Source organism: Medicago truncatula, chromosome 6 (genome assembly GCF_003473485.1).
Source record: "Medicago truncatula cultivar Jemalong A17 chromosome 6, MtrunA17r5.0-ANR, whole genome shotgun sequence".
NCBI classification, from domain to species: Eukaryota; Viridiplantae; Streptophyta; class Magnoliopsida; order Fabales; family Fabaceae; genus Medicago; species Medicago truncatula.
The window spans coordinates 42,178,375-42,197,372 of NC_053047.1; the positions used below are offsets into that span (position 1 = coordinate 42,178,375).

Sequence of the window (18,998 nt, forward strand, 5' to 3'; positions counted from 1 at the left end):
AGTTTATAGATTAAATTGATAGTTAATTCTATTTTAATTTTTATAAAATTGACTTTAAGATCTGACAATAGTTAAGACCTAAGACATGAAGTGAATGGTGTGCTACAGACAGTAAAGTACAATAGACTTAGTCTGAGATGTTTTCTTCTGGTTGGTTGAATATTCAAACCACATACACACTCATTTAAAAATAAAAATATTAAATAAATAAAAAAAATGACGCACGCAACGTAGTAACACACATCTACACCTACCTAAGCTAAGAATCAATTGAATTGAATTATTTGAATCACTATTCTTTCCGTATTCTTGTTTTGAAGGACTTGTTTTTGGACTTTGAATAGTCCAAATCCAAATTCTCTCTAATGGCAGCATCATCAGAATCCATACTCGATCACATCCCTCTCTTTGCCAAAGAACTTCTAGCCGGTGGTCTTGCTGGTGGCTTTGCTAAAACTGTTGTTGCTCCTCTTGAACGTCTCAAAATTCTTTTTCAGGTACTTTCTTTAATTCTCCTTTTTATGTCAAGTACAAGTACTCACTCACACATAATGAGAAAATCACACAATTCTTTAATCACAAATGTCCGTGCTACATACCTTACTTCTTTGCTTTTTTGTTTTCGAAATGCTTTTGTGTGATTTCATTTAATGTTTGATTAATCTTGAATCCTAGACACTTAATGAAATAATTTAGAGAATCACAAAATCCGAGTTTTGCATTCCCTAAGTCCTAACCATTACTTTTACATAAAAGGGGAACTTAACTTTAACTGCTTAAACTAACTCACCTGAATCAGTAAGTTAGTTACAGTTACAGACATAAGGTGTGATCTTGGATACTATGAAGCACCACCCACACCAAACATGGGCACCAAAGTTGACACAAGTAATAGTTTGAAAAAATGAATTAATTGAAAACTATGAAGCATGGACACCAAACATGAAATTGATACCTCTGACACCGATAATAATTTGAGAAAATGAATTAATTGGATGTAATCACATATGTTATGTCGTGTCGTTGTCCAACATCAGGATATCAGACACGTCTTCCTCAAGAACTGTCGGTGCTACATGTAATGTAATACTTTTGATTATACATCTCAATTTTATTCTTTCCCTTATAATTATCATTCTCAACTTTTCACTTCTAGCAGTATGGATGTTTTCCCTCTTTTTTCTTATGCTTTTTCTGTTATGCATAGTTGCATACACTAGTAAAGTAAAGATATTGTGTAAGATTGCGCGAGTGTGGGGAGATAATGGTTGGAAACAGAGACATGGAATTTCACTGCGTGCAATTAGTGAATGGCTTTTCTTAAACTAAGCGACCAATTGACCATAGATTGATTAATCACAATCATATTTTGCAGACCCGAAGAACTGAGTTTCGTAGCGCAGGACTGTCTGGATCAGTTAGGAGAATTGCCAAAACCGAAGGCCTTTTGGGGTTCTACAGGTATATATAGAAATCATAGGTAGGTGATTTATCTTTAATCAATTAATCAGAATCACCAATGTGAAGTTATTTGCAGGGGAAATGGAGCAAGTGTGGCAAGGATTATTCCTTATGCAGGTCTTCATTTTATGTCCTATGAGGAATACCGAAGATTGATCATGCAAGCCTTTCCTAATGTTTGGAAAGGTCCTACCCTTGACCTAATGGCAGGGTCACTCTCTGGAGGGACGGCTGTGCTTTTTACTTATCCACTTGACTTAATTCGGACTAAGTTAGCTTATCAGGTAAATTATATTTCTGCTCAGAAATCAAATCAGTTTTCATCCATGACTTTGGTTGTATTTTGTGATCTGCAGATTGTTAGTCCAACCAAGTTGAATGTTTCCGGGATGGTAAATAATGAACAAGTTTATCGAGGGATCCGTGACTGTCTTTCAAAAACCTATAAAGAGGGTGGCATTAGAGGTCTCTATAGGGGAGTAGGTATGCATTTAAATCTGCTTGTGTTTGGAACTATTAATTCAGCAGCAGTATTGTATTTCACTGCTGTGTTGTTATTGTAGAACTCTTATGTTAATCATGGCCACAGCTCCGACACTCTTTGGAATATTCCCATACGCGGGTTTGAAATTCTACTTCTATGAGGAAATGAAGCGCCGCGTCCCTGAGGATTACAAGAAAAGCATCATGGCGAAACTGACATGTGGATCCGTGGCCGGTTTATTGGGTCAGACATTCACATATCCTCTTGAAGTTGTCAGGAGGCAAATGCAGGTAACGTGCTTTATTTGGTCGGCTGGAAATTATAGATGGATATTGAGTAACATGATACAAAGTTAACCTGTCTAGGTTCAAAACCTTGCGGCATCTGAAGAAGCCGAATTGAAAGGCACTATGAGATCCATGGTTTTGATTGCTCAAAAGCAAGGCTGGAAGACCCTGTTTTCAGGGCTGAGTATCAATTACATAAAGGTCGGAAAATCATAGAACATTAAAGTAATTAACACTCTAGAACCGTTCTGTATAACTAAGCATTTTTGTTTGTTTGTTGCAATTCAGGTTGTTCCATCTGCGGCCATTGGCTTCACAGTTTATGATACTATGAAATCATACTTGAGAGTACCATCAAGAGATGAAGTGGACTAACAAAAGAATCAGTCAACCATCCTCACATTAGGAATAAGCTCCTAACTCCTCCAGGCTTCAAAACTGGCTTCTTCTTCTCATTATATTCACATTGTTTTCACACATTACTTTAGCTGCACATTGCATTCTTTCGGATTGTAAATAGAGATTAGAGGTTGTTACACACTATACCAACAAACAATACCCTGATTCAGATCTCATTGAAGTAGGAAATAGTTTCTTTGTGGTTTAGACAGGACAAACTGTTTATGTACAATTAACAAATAAATTAATTGCACTTTTTGAATGTGCAAGTAGAGATAATGATATAGAAATGTTGACACAGTCACATCCTTTCACTGTATTCAGTTTATCTATGCAGCCACTGAAATTCTATTGCCTTCCAATTATCATTAGTTATTTTAGACAAGCAATGCTGAATAATATATATCCGAGACCGATTCAGCATTGCAACATGCTCATATTTGTGTGGAAAAGAGGAAAGGAAAATTATTTACCAACACTTCACCCACCCACACATCCGACCAAAACCAAGTATTCTCCCCATTACCAACACCACAATGAACATTATCCATAAACCACTCCTCCCTACTCAACACCTCTACATCACGCCACCACAAAGATGAGTTGCGCCCCCCACACCGCAACCGCCCCTCTGACAAGGCATACCGCGCTGACAGCACCCTAAACCACATACTCTCCCTCTCCACCAACATCCGCCAACACCACTTCCTTAACAACGCACTATTAAACTCCCTAATTCTCCTTACCCCCAAACCACTAACCTCCTTAACCAGACGACCGCTGAAGGATAAATGTTTGGAGTTCCAGCTAGATAGTCTAGATTTAATTCGATAAAGTAATGGTTCCCAAAAAGCCAACCGCCTCGCATTACCACCAATGGGAAGCCCCAGATACACAAAAGAGATGGAACCAACCTTACAATTCAACACCATAGCTGCTTCCGCTAACCAGGAGGCTGACACGTTAACCCCAACCAACTAGCTCTTAGAAAAATTCACCTTCAGCCCAGATAGAGCTTCAAAGAGAATGAGAACCGCCTGCATAGCTCGAATATTGCCCCAAGACTTCTCACCCAAAATAAGAGTATCGTCCGCGAATTGAAGATGAGACACAACAACAGGGGCGCTACTACCCACCTTATAACCAACAAATAAACTATTGTCTGACATAGAATTCATCAACACATTGAAACCTTCTGCAGCCAAAAGAAATAGGAAAGGAGAAAGAGGGTCACCTTGCCTCAATCCCCTCCACAAAGAGAATTCATCCGTTGGAGAGCCATTTACCAAAACATAAGCGGTAGCCGTCTCAATGCATTCTTTTATCCATTTGCTCCAAAGAGCCGGAAACCCCATTTTCAGCATCACATTTTGTAAAAAAACCCTAGTCAATAGAGTCATATGCCTTTTCGAAGTCCACCTTAAACAGTAAAAGATCCTTCTTGAGTCTATGAGCTTCATCAACTATCTCATTAGCCACCAGAATCCCATCAAGAAATAACTTAAGGAATCACTGACCGAAGTCTATTAGCTAACACCTTAGCCAAAATTTTATACAAGCTTCCCACCAAAGAAATGGGGCGGAAATCATTCAAACGTTGAGGACTGTCAACCTTCGGAATGAGAGCAATAAAGGTACTATTTATCTCCTTAGCCAATTTCTCATTCCTATGAAATTCTTGCAAAAAAACGCATCACATTGTCTTTCAGAAGGTCCCAATTTTTTTTAATGAAACTAAACGATATACCGCCAGGACCCGGACACATAAAATTGTCACAATCCTACACTACTGCCTTCACTTCATCAAATGAAAAAAGCTTAATCAAACCAGCCCCCTCTCCACAAGACAAAGTGCGAAAGTGCACGTTATCCATAGAGGGGTGAACAACACCACTAGGACGAAAATGGGTAGAGAAATGGGAAAACACTACACTCGAACATTATTGACACCTTCAACCAACACCCCATTCACCAAAAAGAAAGGAATAGTATTTCGACTGGACATAACGCAATGAAAAAACTTGGAATTTGCATCCCTTTCACGCAACCATTGCATCCTCGATTGTTGCCAACAAATACTAGAATTCAAGCGCGATAATGAAAACAACTCCTCAGAAAAACCATGAAGGTCCTCGACCTCCTCCTCCAGTAAATCAACTGATTCACCTTTTAAATCAATAGCTGAAATTTTATCTTTCAAAGACAAAATTTTTGCAGGTAAATTTTGTGATGAGTCTGACAAATATACATCAGGGCCGAACATTTTTCATGCATCTGTTAACAGCAGCAGTTCCCCTATTTGGTCTTCCATCATCCGTGCTAAAGAGATTCTAAAAAATGGCTATTCTTGGCGCGTAGGGTCTGGCTCTTCTTCTTTCTGGTTCAGCCTTTGGAGTGATTTTGGCATTCTTGGATCTCAAATCCCCATCATAGACATCCATGATCTTCATCTCATTGTTAAAGACGTTCTCACCTTAAGTGGTAATAGAGCTCAATTGATGTATACCACTCTCCCTCAAGCTGTGTCCGATTTCTTCAACAATGCCACAATTATGTTTAATGACGCAATAGAGGATGCTTTTGTTTGGCCTCTCAACAAGAATGGAGTCTATACCACCAAAAGTGGTTACAAATGGCTTCTCTCTCTTCCTGGTTCGAACAATAATACCAACTTGAATTCTTCTTGGTCCTGGATTTGGAGACTTAAAATTCCTGAAAAATTCAAGTTTTTCATCTGGCTTGCCTGTCACAACTCTATCCCCACCTTATCTTTGCTTAACCATTGTAATATTGCTCCTTTAGCAACCTGCTCTCGTTGTGGGCTGCATAATGAGACATTTTTTCATTGCGTTCGTGATTGCAAATTTTCTAGAAATATTTGGCAGCATATGGGTTTTATTGATCATGCTTTCTTTGACGAAGATTGTGTTGCTAATTGGCTTAGGGAGGGAACATCTCAGGTACTCACACCATTATTTTTTCAGCATGTTTGTGGTGGGTTTGGAGATGCCGCAATTCTATGTGTCTGAGCAATGAGCATATGTCGTTAACGCGGTTGTCAGCAAATATTATGAGCTTAGTTGAGGACATTAACCTCGCCTTTTCATCTCCAATTCTGGTCTAACTTAAAACATATTTAATAAAACATGTGTAACAATTATGAATAAATAGCGAAGCAAACAAAGCATTGAACATAATTATGATCGGATCTATGGCATGTTTGATTTATCAAGGATATTAACAATTAGATCCGCTATGTTTTTTTTTTTATTACACTAATGCTTATACTTTTTGTTTTAGTGTTGCATAATATAATATGTATAATTATTTTTATAAAATTTAGATTTTAATTAAAAATATAAGTATAGATGCCTAAAAAGTTATACTTATATATATTTTTCACCTTTATATTGTAACAAACTATGCATATCTTTTTCTTATTAAAAAAATCCAAACATATATTTTTCAATGACATCAACAATGTAACAAATATAATATTTAAATTAAATTTATTCTTATGTGTTATTTGTGAGGAAATTTTTAAAAAGAAAAAAGCGGAACGGTTGTTGGGTCGGTCGGTTTCTTGTTCTTTTTTTAATAACCCTTCTTATCTCGTATCTAGCGCTGAGTTTTTGTTTTACAACAACAACAGACGCATCGCATCGGATCGGATCTGAATCTCCATGGCAAACGAACATGAACATGGAATTCTGGGGTTTGTGGAGGAAGTAAAATCTGTGTTTCATGGTAAGAGGGAAGAGTATGAAGAGTTTATAAAAGACATAGATGCTTTTAAGACCCTGATGAATGATCATCGAATCACCAGACTTCCAGTTCAAAATTTCAAAGGAAGGATGAAAAAGTTACTTAAAGGGCATAATCGTTTAATTTTTGGATTCAACGCCTACATGAAGGATCGTCGTATCACACTTCCAATTCGACAACCAGTACGAGGAGGTCATAGTAATGGTTAGTACTTTTTTTTTATGATTATGTTGATTTTTTTTTTCTTTCTATATTATTATATACACTTTCCTGGGGGAAATTTTGACTCACTTCCAGTGTGTTATTTGCAAAATTGAATACAATTTCTCCAACAAATAACTGTCTGCTGTTTGTTTAAATATTATTATTCGTTTGTAGCTAGGTATGATAATAGATGAGTTTCCTACATGAGTGAGTTACTGTATATAACAACATTATCAACCCCCTCAATCTAACTTTTTTAGTGTACCAAAGCTTAAATCATGAACTATCTAATTCTTTTTCCTTTTCACCCAACCATTTAGTTTCTTATATGCACAAAAATAATCTTCCTTCTAGTCATATATATTGTCCACTATTTTCATAGGGAATTCCATGTCCAAAAATCAATCCTACTTTCACGAACCCATGTCTTTACCCACACCCATTCATGAAGATGTTCCCGTTCATTTGACATTGTACTTAAGCTATACAACACATTGTTTCCGGGATACGACCCAACATTCACACTATTAAGTAAAGTTTTACCGTTGTTGTTGTTGACGCCTAACACAACCCTATCATTCCATCTGGAAATGGGACCGGCTATTCATTGCAATGCTATAACTAGGTAGGATTGGAAATTAAACATCAAAAAATAAGGATAATACATAATTATATTGTATTATATTTATATGTTGGTCTCAATATTTGTTTAAAAAAATGGGAAAATAATATTTCTTTATCTCCTCATTTTCTATGATATTATGGGTCCATAATAATAATATAGAAAGAAAAAAAAACATGTTTGTAAATCACCTAACATCGTCGTTTGTTGTGATACAAAGGACAAAAAAAGAAGAAGGTAGAAGAGAACTGTCAACTTCCTTGGGATTTGCTTGACATCATTTTGAGGAATCTAGATTTTGATGACCTCTTTCAATTTGGTAGTGTATGCAAAAATTGGCGAGAATTTCATAAAATTTATTGGAGGAATTTCATGGCATCCGAAGAACCATTACTTATCCAATGGTGCGCTGTTAAGAGATCTCTCAACTTCTTCAGCTTACCTCACGATAAAGTTTATCACTCAAAGATGATCAATAACTACTTCCGATTTGTCTATCATGGGTCTTCTAGCGGATATTTCATCATGACACGAAAAGATAATTCATTTATACTTATTAATCCATTTACAAGAAGAAAGATGCTAATCAATAACTCAGTCTTCCAAGTTAATTTCAGTTATTTTTCCTGCAAAGTCTTGCTTGCTTTTTCCAAAGGCTCAAAGGAATTTGTCTTGGTGGTTTCATGTAAAAATTCTGATAATTTGCATGTCTATCAATCTCGAAATCTTTGTTGGACTGCTTATTCGACACCACAGAAGGTTGTTGACTTTGCTGTTTTAAATTCTATCATATATGTTGTCACTGACAAGGCCAGCATAGGGATACTCAGCTTGAAATATGCAAATATAAATTTTTTAGAACTGAAGAGTACTCCTGGTGTAACTTCTAGTCGTTATTGGTCACACGTAGGGTTGGTTAGTTGTGATGGATATCTTTTAGTGCTTAATTTTATGTCAAAGGTAACGTATAACGTGTACAAGATAGACTTCTCTACCATGGATTATGTCAAGTTGGAATCTTTGGGTGACATTGCAATATTTTGTGTTCCGCCGAAAAGGTATTATGCATTGAGCAACCCGCACATGTGGGGTTATGAGAACAATTCTATATATGCCATCGATGTTCCATGTGGCAAATACAGGGTGTATAAAGGAGATAACAAAAAAATGCCAGAATTCATTATTCCTGGTTTTAAACGTAGTGAACTTCCACATCCTATTTATTGCCGCTCAAAACAACGTTACATAGATTGGTGTTTTAGACATCTACAATATGAGGTAGATTATACTCTCGTTGAGTAGCATGCTTATTACCCTACACTTTGGGTTGGACCTTGTTCTATTTGTTTTTCTTTTGATTTGCAAATAAATGGACATGATTTAATGGTTTACGGTGTTATTATTGGACAAGTTTTGAGATAGTATAGAGGATTTAATGTACTTTTTCCTAACTTGTAGTTGTAGCATTTCTTGTCGTGGATTGTGGCACATTGAGGAGAAGCATATCATGCACCATGAAAGTTTTGAATATGTTTTGACTTGGAAGAGAACCGATTTTATAATAGAATTTTGATATGATTTTTTTTTTACCATTATATTTTTCTCGAAAATGAAATTAATAGTGATTCCTTTCCCTTTGCCTTACAATACAACAAGCATTTTACGAGAATCTGATATTAAATTTTGAGAACTAATGAGAATCTGATTAAATTTGGAAAACTAATGAGAATCTGATATTAAATTTTGAAAACTAATGATTTATTTAATTTTTTCTTAGAGAACTATTGATTTTTTATATGTAAATTAGTGATATTAAGAGATTCAAAGAGGTCCTTAAATAAAAAGAAGATGAAATGAGATTAGAATAAACTATTTTTCTAAATTCATGGCATAAAATAGTAGTATAAACTTTTTTCCTATATTATTTATGCCATAATACATTACTTTTTTCCATATATTTATAGAAATTGGATAACAAGGAGGACAAAGTGGAAACAAAACAAATTGGTTTTATATTATGCAAAATGATCATTACGCACATAAAATCAATATCATGAATTTTAAAAATGATTCCGTCAAGTTATCTTTATTAAAAGAAAAGAATTAATGTTGGCAACTCATTCCGAAGTTATCTTTCTCTTTTGTTCTCATCGATTGAATAAATCCTGTTTTTGTTTTATTGTTCTCCTATATCATGTATTTGTAGATATTTTAATTTCAAATTTTTGGGATATGGTGTTCACATGTGTGTATAAATTCGATTGGGTAAATTCAATACTCGCTCCGTTCCTTTTTAAGTGTTTCTTTTGAACAAATATTTTGTTCCAATTTAACTGTCACTTTTAAAGTTCAATGTAATATTAAATGGTGTTTTACCAATATTATCCTTACTTATTTATTGCAGAGAGAGACATATATGAAATTAGATATTAAACGAATAAGATTATTATAGTAAAAGTATACATTGTTGTATCAAAAGTAGTAACATTCATTGAATGTCTTGGTTTGTATAAAATGTCAAAAATTAACAATTAAAAAGGAACGGAGGTAGTAACATATGAAGTCATCATAAGTTAGCTTCAATCGGCACACAACCATCATCATCCATGGCCTATGATGATTTCTTCTCTCTTATGTTTTTGTAACATGGCCTCTAATGATTTTCTTTGATTCGTTGTGGGAGGAATTGCTATGTGAAATAAAAAAAATTACATTGTTCAGATAAATAGTTAACAATCTGTGGCTTTTCTAGGCATTATTCAATGAAAGCAGTGAACTATGATAATCGAGATATGAAATAAGGAAAGGAAAAACAAATATAAAAGAAAAACTTACAAACAAATGGCAGAAATATTTGTTTATTGGAAGAAGATTTTCTTCATCCATAGAAATAGAAAAGTAGTACACTTAGCAGAATAGTTAACAATGTTAAGTTGAAGACGGAGGTGTTTATCTATTAAAAAAACCTTAAGGGTTTCATATTTTGAAGAAAAATAAGCTCCCCAGAGCTCCTCCTTTCAATGTCTTCTATTTCTTACACTCACTCCTTTTTTTTTCCAAACCCTCTCCCTCCCTTTCCCCTCCAAACTCGCAAACGCCTAAAGCTCTGGCTTTGGATTTTTCTTTGAAGAGATCGCCTTCTTTCCCTTCCACCACTGTTGAATATGATTGGAAACTTTGGTTGCATGTTTCTTAAGCGCCGTGCTTGTGTCCACACTCCACAATTCCTTTTCTTATCTTCTGTTTCCAGTCACCTTTTTCATTTTCTTTTGATCTTAAAACTTTTCCCTACAAGTTGCAGTTTACTCCAAACATTAGTTATTCTAAAACGTTTTAAGTCGAGGTGATCTTAGAAAAACACATTTCAATCACAATGAAATAGATGATTGTACCAATTTTGAAGGAAAGTCTGCCTCATCTTCATCCTCATCCTCATCTTCATTGTCGTCTTCATTTTCAGCACCGAAATTCTTTTACATTAAATCATCACTTGAGTACATTTTCATATCGGGCACTCCTGGCATGCCCTGAAGCAAGAGTCAAGTGTGGTATGATCAGAATGTATTACTAGCAACAGAATGCGTCAAGCAAAGTCATGTAAAGATAAAGAAAGAAAGAAATAAAGCAAAATACCTCCATAGATTTTACAAGTTTTTCCATTTCAGCCTCATTAGAAGACTTTGCAACAAATGGTTCACCAGGAGTCCTAGTCCTGTAACACGCAAACAGAACTTCTGATGAAAACTTAAGCAAAAGGTTCATAGGGTGAAACTGAAATACCTAATTCAAACAGTAATACTAGATGCATGTGAAGTTAAATACTACCATAAAAGAAACGAAGTTCTAGTTTCCAAATTACAATATTACATAGTCCAAAGTAAGGATAGTCTAACTGATGTAGCAGAGACCTTACAATTTTGTCCAAATAAATCAGCCTTTTAGACTTTACAATTGTATGGGTCGGTCAATTTAGTCCCTGAACTTTGTAAACTAGCAATTTAGTCTCTTAAATTGAACAACACCAATCAATACAGTCCTTTTAACACCAATCAACACCAATCAAGATAGACTTCTCTACCATGAATTATATCAAATTGGAATCTTTGGGTGACATTGCAATATTTTGTGTTCCGCCGAAAAGGTATTATGCACTGAGAAACCCACGCATGTGGGGTTATGAGAACAATTCTATCTATGCCATCGATATTCCATGTGGCAAATACAGGATGTATAAAGGAGATAACAATAAAATGCCAGAATTCATTGTTCCTGGTTTTAAACGTAGTGAACTTCCACATCCTAGTTATTGCCGCTCAAAACAACGTTACATAGATTGGTGTTTTAGACATCTACAATATGAGGTTGATTATATTCTCGTTGAGTAGCATGCTTATTATTCTACACTTTGGGTTGTACCTTGTTTTATTTGTTTTTCCTTTGATTTGCAAATAAATGAATAGGATTGAAAAATGTTGCAATGGTTTACAGTTTTATTATTGGACAAGTTTTGAGATAGTATAGAGGATTCAATGTACCTTTTCCTAACCTGTAGTTGTAGCATTGCTTGTTGTGGATTGTGGCACATTGGGGAGAAGCGTATCATGCACCATGAAAGTTTTAAATATAATTTGACTTGGAAGAGAACCGATTTTATAATAGAATTTTGATATGATTTTTTTTTTTGGGACATTATATTTTTCTCGAAAATGAAATTAACAGTGATTCCTTTCCCCATGCCTTGCAATACAACAAGCATTTTACGAGGCATTTTGGGTATGGGTGGATTCCTTTGCTACAGCTTACTCTCAAAAGAGGATTTTTAATACACTGTTTCTATCAATTTTATATATACAACAATGAGAAGCTGAAATTAAATTTTGAAAACTAATGATTTATTTACTTTTTTATTGAAAACTATTGATTTTTTTTTTTATATGTAAGTTAGTGATATTAAGAGATTAAAAGATGTCCTACAAAAAAATAGATTAAATGAGATGAGAATAAACTATTTTTCTATAAATGGCATAAAATAGTACAGTAGTATAAACTTTTTTCCTATATTTATGCAATAATACATTACTTCTTTCCCTATGTTTATAGAAATTGGATAACAAGGAGAACAAAGTGGAAACAAATTTGTTTTATATTTTGCAAAATGATGATTATGATTGACTATAAAACTTATTTTGTCGATTATGGCAAGTTTTCTCTCAGAAACCGTTCAACCACAACAGAATAATGTTGAAACCACAACAAAAGGAGTTTCTTTTACAGGTGAAAAAGCTATGATTTCAACACCAAGAAAGAAGAAGGATCTCATCAAAGATAAGTTGGCTCACATCGAGTATGCAGATAATCATCCTTGCTTACCTATGGTTCACTTTGATGCATCAGTTTGGGAGGGATTAAGATGCGCTAGTGATCAAACTGTTGGGGAAATCAGTAGGTTACAACACCATGAGGGACAGACTTCACAAACTTTGGAAGCTCTCCGCCGGTTTTCAAATCATGGATAACGGGAATGGTTACTACATGGTTAAATTTGACCATGCAGCGGACAGAGAGAAGGTGACGGATGGAGGACATTGGATAATGTTTGATAACTATTTAACTGTCCAAGAGTGGTCAGAAGAATTTGCCTCTTCTACCGCCAAAGTAGAGAAGACAATGGTTTGGACCGGTCTCAATCTTTTTTATTATGAAGAAAGTGTGTTAATGGCTATGGCCTCTGCTGTGGGACGTCCCATTATGGTGGATACCAATACATACGGTATGCTCGTATTTGTGTTGAAGTGAATCTGAATAAGCCAGTTGTGGGTAAAGTATGGATGAGAAATCATTGGTACAAGGTTGAATATGAAGGTTTGCATAGGATATGTACTCTGTGGTTGTTACGGTCATTTGTCCAGGGAGTGCAACAACCATACGCAGAAGCAAGAAGCTGTTGCGCAAATGCAGCAGAGTGTCTCTAATCATACCATAAACAAAGACCAGCCACCAATTGACTTGTTATCGGTTCAGCACCGCTGCCAAAGGGTCACTCAGAACCCTTGCCACCAAAGATGATAACACAACTAACGCTATTGAACGACATTGAAGCTTTCCGTTTCGAGGATAAAGCTATTGAGGAATAAGAGAGATGTGCAGACTAATCAATTGAAGAGAGAATTGGCGAAATTGCTTGAGAATGGTCAAGATCAAACTGCTAGAATTCGGGTATTAACAATTTCAAACATCATATTTTCATTAATTTTGTGTTTCTGATTGTTAGGTTTGTATTGTGATGCGACCCTAACACTGAATGTTTTAAAAAAAAAACTATATAATTGAATGTAATGACATGTGTCGGTGTCAAACAGTGACATGTGTCAGTGTCAAACAGTGACACTTGTGTTGGACATCAGACACATTTTTTTATTGTTCAACAAGAACCTGACATGTCGACATTGATAATTGCTATAAAAACTGATATAATTGAATGTAATGACATGTGTTGATGTGGTGTCTGTGTCAGACAATGACACGTGTTGAACATCAGACACGTTTTTTTATTACAAGTGTTGGTGATATGTAGTTCTTATCTTAGATGCCACAATTGTAACATAATTTGTTGTTTTATTAACTGTGTTACTAATTTTTAGGTTTGTGTTGTTTTTATCCTATGATGAAGCACAAACACCGAAAACAACACTGACACACACTGAATAATGGAGATTTATAATTGTTTTGAAAAATGTTAGAATTGAATGTAATGACATATGTTTGTGTTAGATACTGACACTTGTTGGACACTTACATGCTTTAGATTAGAAGTGCCGGTGCTACAGTTCTAATCTGCTACATATGGGATTTTGATTTTTGTGTTAATGAAGAATAAACAGGGGGGATATTTGGATTCAAAAAAACGTAATCATGTGCTTATGGTATAAACATATGTGTAAGTGTATTGAGTGTTTGTGTATAACTTAATTTACAGCTTATAGCATAAGCGCTTATATTTTAAGCTCTTATTAATAAACTATTTCTATTATGCAAGATAAAATAAAGTTAAATTGTTTTCTTATAAGCTATAGGCTGTTTTATTAAGTCATCTTGAAGAACTTATGGAGGTAAGCTGAAAACAGCTCATCCACCACCTGTTCATGATGAAGCGCGTCCTCCTAGTTCACATTCTACCTCACAACCTAAACCAATGCATGATGCATATACAAGTTCATACGAGCAGAGTGCAAATGCTGCTGCTAGAAATGCTAATAACTCTACAACATCAGGCATGCCTACTACTGAAACCAGATCTTCAGGTATTTTTTAAAAGAACGTCATTACAATTGAATATCTAGGCTTCTTTTCTGCCCATCACCTGAATATGTGTTCTTTTCGCAGGAGGTGGAAGTCAAGAAATGGATTTTAGAGATTCGTATTCTGAAAACAGAAGTTCATTTCCTACTGGTCGGCAGAATTGGAATATGGAATTCAAGGATGCTGCCTCTGCTGCACAGGCTGCTGCAGAATCTGCTGATCGTGCAACCATGGCTGCAAGAGCAGCTGCAGAATTTTCAAATCGTGAAAACATGAAAAGGCAGCATTCAAGTGGATCACATAGCTCTCCTGGAAGAGGGTCACGAGATGAAGCACCTACAGACTCTTCTGGTTTTGTTAATAGCCCCATCCGTAAAAGCATTAATTTTATATGTTTTGAATATGATTTGACTTGGAAGAGAACCGATTTTATAATAGAATTTTGATATGATTTTTTTTTAACATTATATTTTTCTCGAAAATGAAATTAATAGTGATTCCTTTCCCTTTGCCTTACAATACAACAAGCATTTTACGAGAATCTGATATTAAATTTTAAGAACTTAATGAGAATCTGATTAAATTTGGAAAACTGATGAGAATCTGATATCAATTTTATATATACAACTATGAGAATCTGATATTAAATTTTGAAAACTAATGATTTATTTAATTTTTTCTTAGAGAACTATTGATTTTTTATATGTAAATTAGTGATATTAAGAAATTAAAAGAGGTCCTTAAAAAAAAAAAAAAGATGAATATGATTGGAAACTTTGGTTGCATGTTTCTTAAGCGCCGTGCTTGTGTCCACAATTCCTTTTCTTATCTTCTGTTTCCAGTCACCTTTTTCATTTTCTTTTGATCTTAAAACTTTTCCCTACAAGTTGCAGTTTACTCCAAACATTAGTTATTCTAAAACGTTTTAAGTCGAGGTGATCTTAGAAAAACACATTTCAATCACAATGAAATAGATGATTGTACCAATTTTGAAGGAAAGTCTGCCTCATCTTCATCCTCATCCTCATCTTCATCTTCATCTTCATCTTCATCGTCGTCTTCATTTTCAGCACCGAAATTCTTTTACATTAAATCATCACTTGAGTACATTTTCATATCGGGCACTCCTGGCATGCCCTGAAGCAAGAGTCAAGTGTGGTATGATCAGAATGTATTATTACTAGCAACAGAATGCGTCAAGCAAAGTCATGTAAAGATAAAGAAAGAAAGAAATAAAGCAAAATACCTCCATAGATTTTAGAAGTTTTTCCATTTCAGCCTCATTAGAAGACTTTGCAACAAATGGTTCACCAGGAGTCCTAGTCCTGTAACACGCAAACAGAACTTCTGATGAAAACTTAAGCAAAAGGTTCATAGGGTGAAACTGAAATACCTAATTCAAACTGTAATACTAGATGCATGTGAAGTTAAATACTACCATAAAAGAAACGAAGTTCTAGCTTCAAAACAGAACTTCACAGTTTATGATACTATGAAATCATACTTGAGAGTACCATCAAGAGATGAAGTGGACTAACTAAAGAATCAGTCAACCATCCTCACATTAGGAATAAGCTCCTAACTCCTTCAGGCTTCAAAACTGGCTTCTTCTTCTCATTATATTCACATTGTTTTCACACATTACTTTAGCTGCACATTGCATTCTTTCGGATTGTAAATAGAGATTAGAGGTTGTTACACACTGTACCAACAAACAATACCCTGATTCAGATCTCATTGATTTCATTGAAGTAGGAAATAGTTTCTTTGTGGTTTAGACAGGACAAACTGTTTATGTACAATTAACAAATAAATTAATTGCACTTTTTGAATGTGCAAGTAGAGATAATGATATAGAAATGTTGACACAGTCACATCCTTAGAAAGAAAGAAAAATACTATATAGGTTAATTCATACATGAAACAAAACTTTGCTTGGTCTTCCCAAACTAGGATTTCAACCTTACACATTTTGGAAGCAAACAAAACGATCTAGCAATATATCATCATATCAGAGTATCTACATTTGAGTGCTTTTTACCAACACTACCAATAATCTGCACAGGAACATCCTCTTCTTATTCTATTCAAATTGTTGTTCACATATGTTAGTTGCACATTGCATTCATTCAGATTGTACATAGAGATAAAGGTCGTTATGCACTATACCAAGAAAAAGAGCCTTGATTCATTGATTTCATTGAAGTAGCAAATAAATTTTATGTTGTTCAGACAGGATAATTAAAGGATAAATTGCACATTTTAAATGTACAAATGGCGATAATGTATTCGGTTTATTCTACGCAACCACCACCATATTTCTATTACGTTCCAATTTTCTTTGGCTATTTAGTTCTCAACTCAATTAGACAAGCCATGATCAATAAGATATCTGCAGAAACTGATGTAATATCACAACATGCTCATGTTGTTCAAAAATGAGGAAAAGCAAATAATTAATTATACTGTTGGCCTTTTTAACTCTTCTAGTCTAACAAACATGCACGACAAAGAAAATAAGCTATACAGGTTAAGTCATAGATGGAATAAAATTTTCTTTCATCTTTCCAAACATGGATTTGAACCTTACAGATTTTTGGCAGCAAACAAAATACAATCTAGCAATATATCATCAGAGTATCTACATTTTTACCAACACTACCAATAATCTCCACAAGAGCATTTTCCATCTTTGAAATGATGGAATCTCTTGTTGTCCCTCACAATGAGCTCCCTTCCAACAATCTTGGACATGATTTTGATAGCATTGTGACAGTCTCCACATATACGTAGATTCTTGATAATTCTAAGAGTAGTCCTCGGCGGAGTACTGATGAGACCATAAGCAATTGCCAAACGTTCACTATGATACTGCAAAGCCTTTTCCTTTTCCTCCTCATCAATGTCATGGAGAACGTATCTCGTATCAGGAACATAACCTGCTTCCCTCATCTGCCCGGTCAAACCTCTCAATTTCACATCACCCTCTTCTTTATACGGCATATTACACCGATATTCACTTACTCTATTCTTCTCCTCCAGCATGTTAATTGCAGACTGTTTCTTTCTCTGAGGGAGTGGCACTTTATCAGCAGCAGCTTTCGAAGGATCAAGAACAGTTAACAACTCATCAGCACAATCCTCGCGTTCTAAGTCTCCATGAATTCTCGCAAAATTTCGAAGAGTCTCCCAAAGCTCAACTCCGGCTTCAATTGGCATATTCTCAATAAACTCGTGAGCTTCATCCAACCGACCAGCACACCCGAAAATATTAACAACTCCCAAATAATGCTCCATCCCTGGAACAATTCCATACTCCTTCATCGATTCAAACTGCATTAAACCTTCTTCCACACCGTCAACCAATGCACACACAGCCAAAACCAACGCAAAAGTTTCCTCATCAGGCACTACCCCTTGTTGCCTCATCTGCTTAAAAACCAACAAACCATCAATCCCTAAACCATTCACATTATATCCACCAATCATCAAATTCAACGAACCGACATTTCTGTCAGGCATTTTATCAAACACTTTCCGCGCATCCTTCACACTACCACATTTCACGTACAACCCAATCAATCTATTACACAATTCAACATTCCCTCCGAATTTCGACCTTCTCAAGAATTCATGAACCCTTTTCCCTAATTCAAGCGACTTCAAATCCTCACATAATTTCAAAAGCGAAAGAAAATCACTGTAATCAGCAAAAGCACCTTGACCCATTAGTTCTAAAACTTGATTTACGTTACCCTCTTGAAGAAAATGCGCAAAGTTTACATTTTTATGTTGATGGGGGGCTTGATGATGGTTCAATTTTGGTTGGATTGAAGGGTTACCCATACGTAAAGGTTGAGTTTTTCTGGGAGTGAAACGAGAGTTGTTAGTGCCGTTTTGACGAGGGTGAAGGTTGGTGGCATGGTGAATAGCATAGGTGCAGAAAGGAGTGGAAGAAGATGAAGATGAAGCCATTGATGCTTGAAGTTTAAGCTCCATGGAAATGCTACTGTTACTATCTTCTATCCATTCGTGAAATACAAACTAAGATTAATTTTGATGAGTAAAACTCCTTTTATTTTAACAAAAACAACTAATAACCAAATTTTTAAAAGGTGGCCGAAGTTTGAATCAGATATATGCCTTTATCAACTGTGTTAAGTCTCATGAGGATGAATAGTTGTTAAATTTGTTTGTATCGAATTAATTTATAGCATAGACTAACTTAAAAGATTTAATATAGTAATGTAGTCTAGAGATTTGTACAAAAAAAAAATATAGTTTAGAGATTACTTAATATTTTTATAGTTTATAGATAAAATTGATTGTTTAATTTATTTATTTGGTTACAACTTATTGTTTATGCAATGCTCGAGAGATTAGTTGCGCGTAGAGGATATCTGATTTACACTAAACTGATTGTTTATTCAATAATAAGAGTTATTTTATACCTCAATTAAATAAGTTTTTTTTGTTA

At 35.0% G+C, this 18,998-nt stretch overlaps 4 protein-coding genes and 1 pseudogene across 6 annotated transcripts; 3 read left to right on the forward strand and 2 right to left on the reverse strand.

Moving 5' to 3' along the window:
• The first annotated feature begins 213 nt into the window (after nucleotides 1–213).
• LOC11428974 (mitochondrial carrier protein CoAc2) lies at nucleotides 214–2,977 on the forward strand. 3 transcript variants are annotated; one of them, XM_003620835.4, is made up of 7 exons: nucleotides 219–497; nucleotides 1,376–1,461; nucleotides 1,538–1,745; nucleotides 1,818–1,944; nucleotides 2,051–2,235; nucleotides 2,311–2,433; nucleotides 2,521–2,977. In XM_003620835.4, the coding sequence occupies exons 1-7, from the start codon at nucleotides 366–368 to the stop codon at nucleotides 2,605–2,607; spliced, it is 948 nt and encodes a 315-aa protein (XP_003620883.1). In that variant the 5' UTR covers nucleotides 219–365; the 3' UTR covers nucleotides 2,608–2,977. The 3 variants fall into 3 exon arrangements, 2 of the variants coding, with proteins under 2 accessions (XP_013453225.1, XP_003620883.1); XR_003012765.2 differs by having other exon boundaries at nucleotides 214–497; nucleotides 1,538–1,944; nucleotides 2,298–2,433; XM_013597771.3 differs by having other exon boundaries at nucleotides 217–497; nucleotides 1,538–1,944.
• Nucleotides 2,978–6,133: 3,156 nt separating this feature from the next.
• LOC11430141 (uncharacterized) lies at nucleotides 6,134–8,800 on the forward strand. Its single transcript, XM_003620836.4, has 2 exons — nucleotides 6,134–6,600; nucleotides 7,443–8,800. Exons 1-2 carry the CDS (start codon nucleotides 6,315–6,317, stop codon nucleotides 8,522–8,524), a joined length of 1,368 nt encoding a protein of 455 aa, XP_003620884.1. The 5' UTR covers nucleotides 6,134–6,314; the 3' UTR covers nucleotides 8,525–8,800.
• A 5,487-nt stretch (nucleotides 8,801–14,287) lies between these two features.
• Nucleotides 14,288–14,988, forward strand: LOC120580916 (uncharacterized). Its single transcript, XM_039835180.1, has 2 exons — nucleotides 14,288–14,523; nucleotides 14,606–14,988. Exons 1-2 carry the CDS (start codon nucleotides 14,415–14,417, stop codon nucleotides 14,965–14,967), a joined length of 471 nt encoding a protein of 156 aa, XP_039691114.1. The 5' UTR covers nucleotides 14,288–14,414; the 3' UTR covers nucleotides 14,968–14,988.
• A 296-nt stretch (nucleotides 14,989–15,284) lies between these two features.
• On the reverse strand, nucleotides 15,285–16,231 carry LOC11438886 (nucleophosmin-like; annotated as a pseudogene).
• Nucleotides 16,232–17,045: 814 nt separating this feature from the next.
• LOC11438441 (pentatricopeptide repeat-containing protein At2g15690, mitochondrial) lies at nucleotides 17,046–18,614 on the reverse strand. The gene has a single exon (XM_003620840.4). It carries the CDS (start codon nucleotides 18,518–18,520, stop codon nucleotides 17,180–17,182), a length of 1,341 nt encoding a protein of 446 aa, XP_003620888.1. The 5' UTR covers nucleotides 18,521–18,614; the 3' UTR covers nucleotides 17,046–17,179.
• Between the last annotated feature and the right edge of the window lie 384 nt (nucleotides 18,615–18,998).

What these genes read in the sequence shown, in the direction of transcription:
- LOC11428974 (XM_013597771.3), top strand. Translation starts at nt 366, where the DNA reads ATGGCAGCATCATCAGAATCCATACTCGATCACATCCCTCTCTTTGCC. An exon ending in AGGTCTCTATAGGGGAGTAG is followed by an intron (nt 1,945 to 2,050) that starts GTATGCATTTAA and finishes TCATGGCCACAG; the next exon opens with CTCCGACACTCTTTGGAATA. An exon ending in TGAGTATCAATTACATAAAG is followed by an intron (nt 2,434 to 2,520) that starts GTCGGAAAATCA and finishes GTTGCAATTCAG; the next exon opens with GTTGTTCCATCTGCGGCCAT.
- LOC11430141 (XM_003620836.4), top strand. Translation starts at nt 6,315, where the DNA reads ATGGCAAACGAACATGAACATGGAATTCTGGGGTTTGTGGAGGAAGTA. An exon ending in ACGAGGAGGTCATAGTAATG is followed by an intron (nt 6,601 to 7,442) that starts GTTAGTACTTTT and finishes TGTGATACAAAG; the next exon opens with GACAAAAAAAGAAGAAGGTA.
- LOC120580916 (XM_039835180.1), top strand. Translation starts at nt 14,415, where the DNA reads ATGCATGATGCATATACAAGTTCATACGAGCAGAGTGCAAATGCTGCT. An exon ending in TACTGAAACCAGATCTTCAG is followed by an intron (nt 14,524 to 14,605) that starts GTATTTTTTAAA and finishes TTCTTTTCGCAG; the next exon opens with GAGGTGGAAGTCAAGAAATG.
- LOC11438441 (XM_003620840.4), bottom strand. Translation starts at nt 18,520, where the DNA reads ATGGAGCTTAAACTTCAAGCATCAATGGCTTCATCTTCATCTTCTTCC.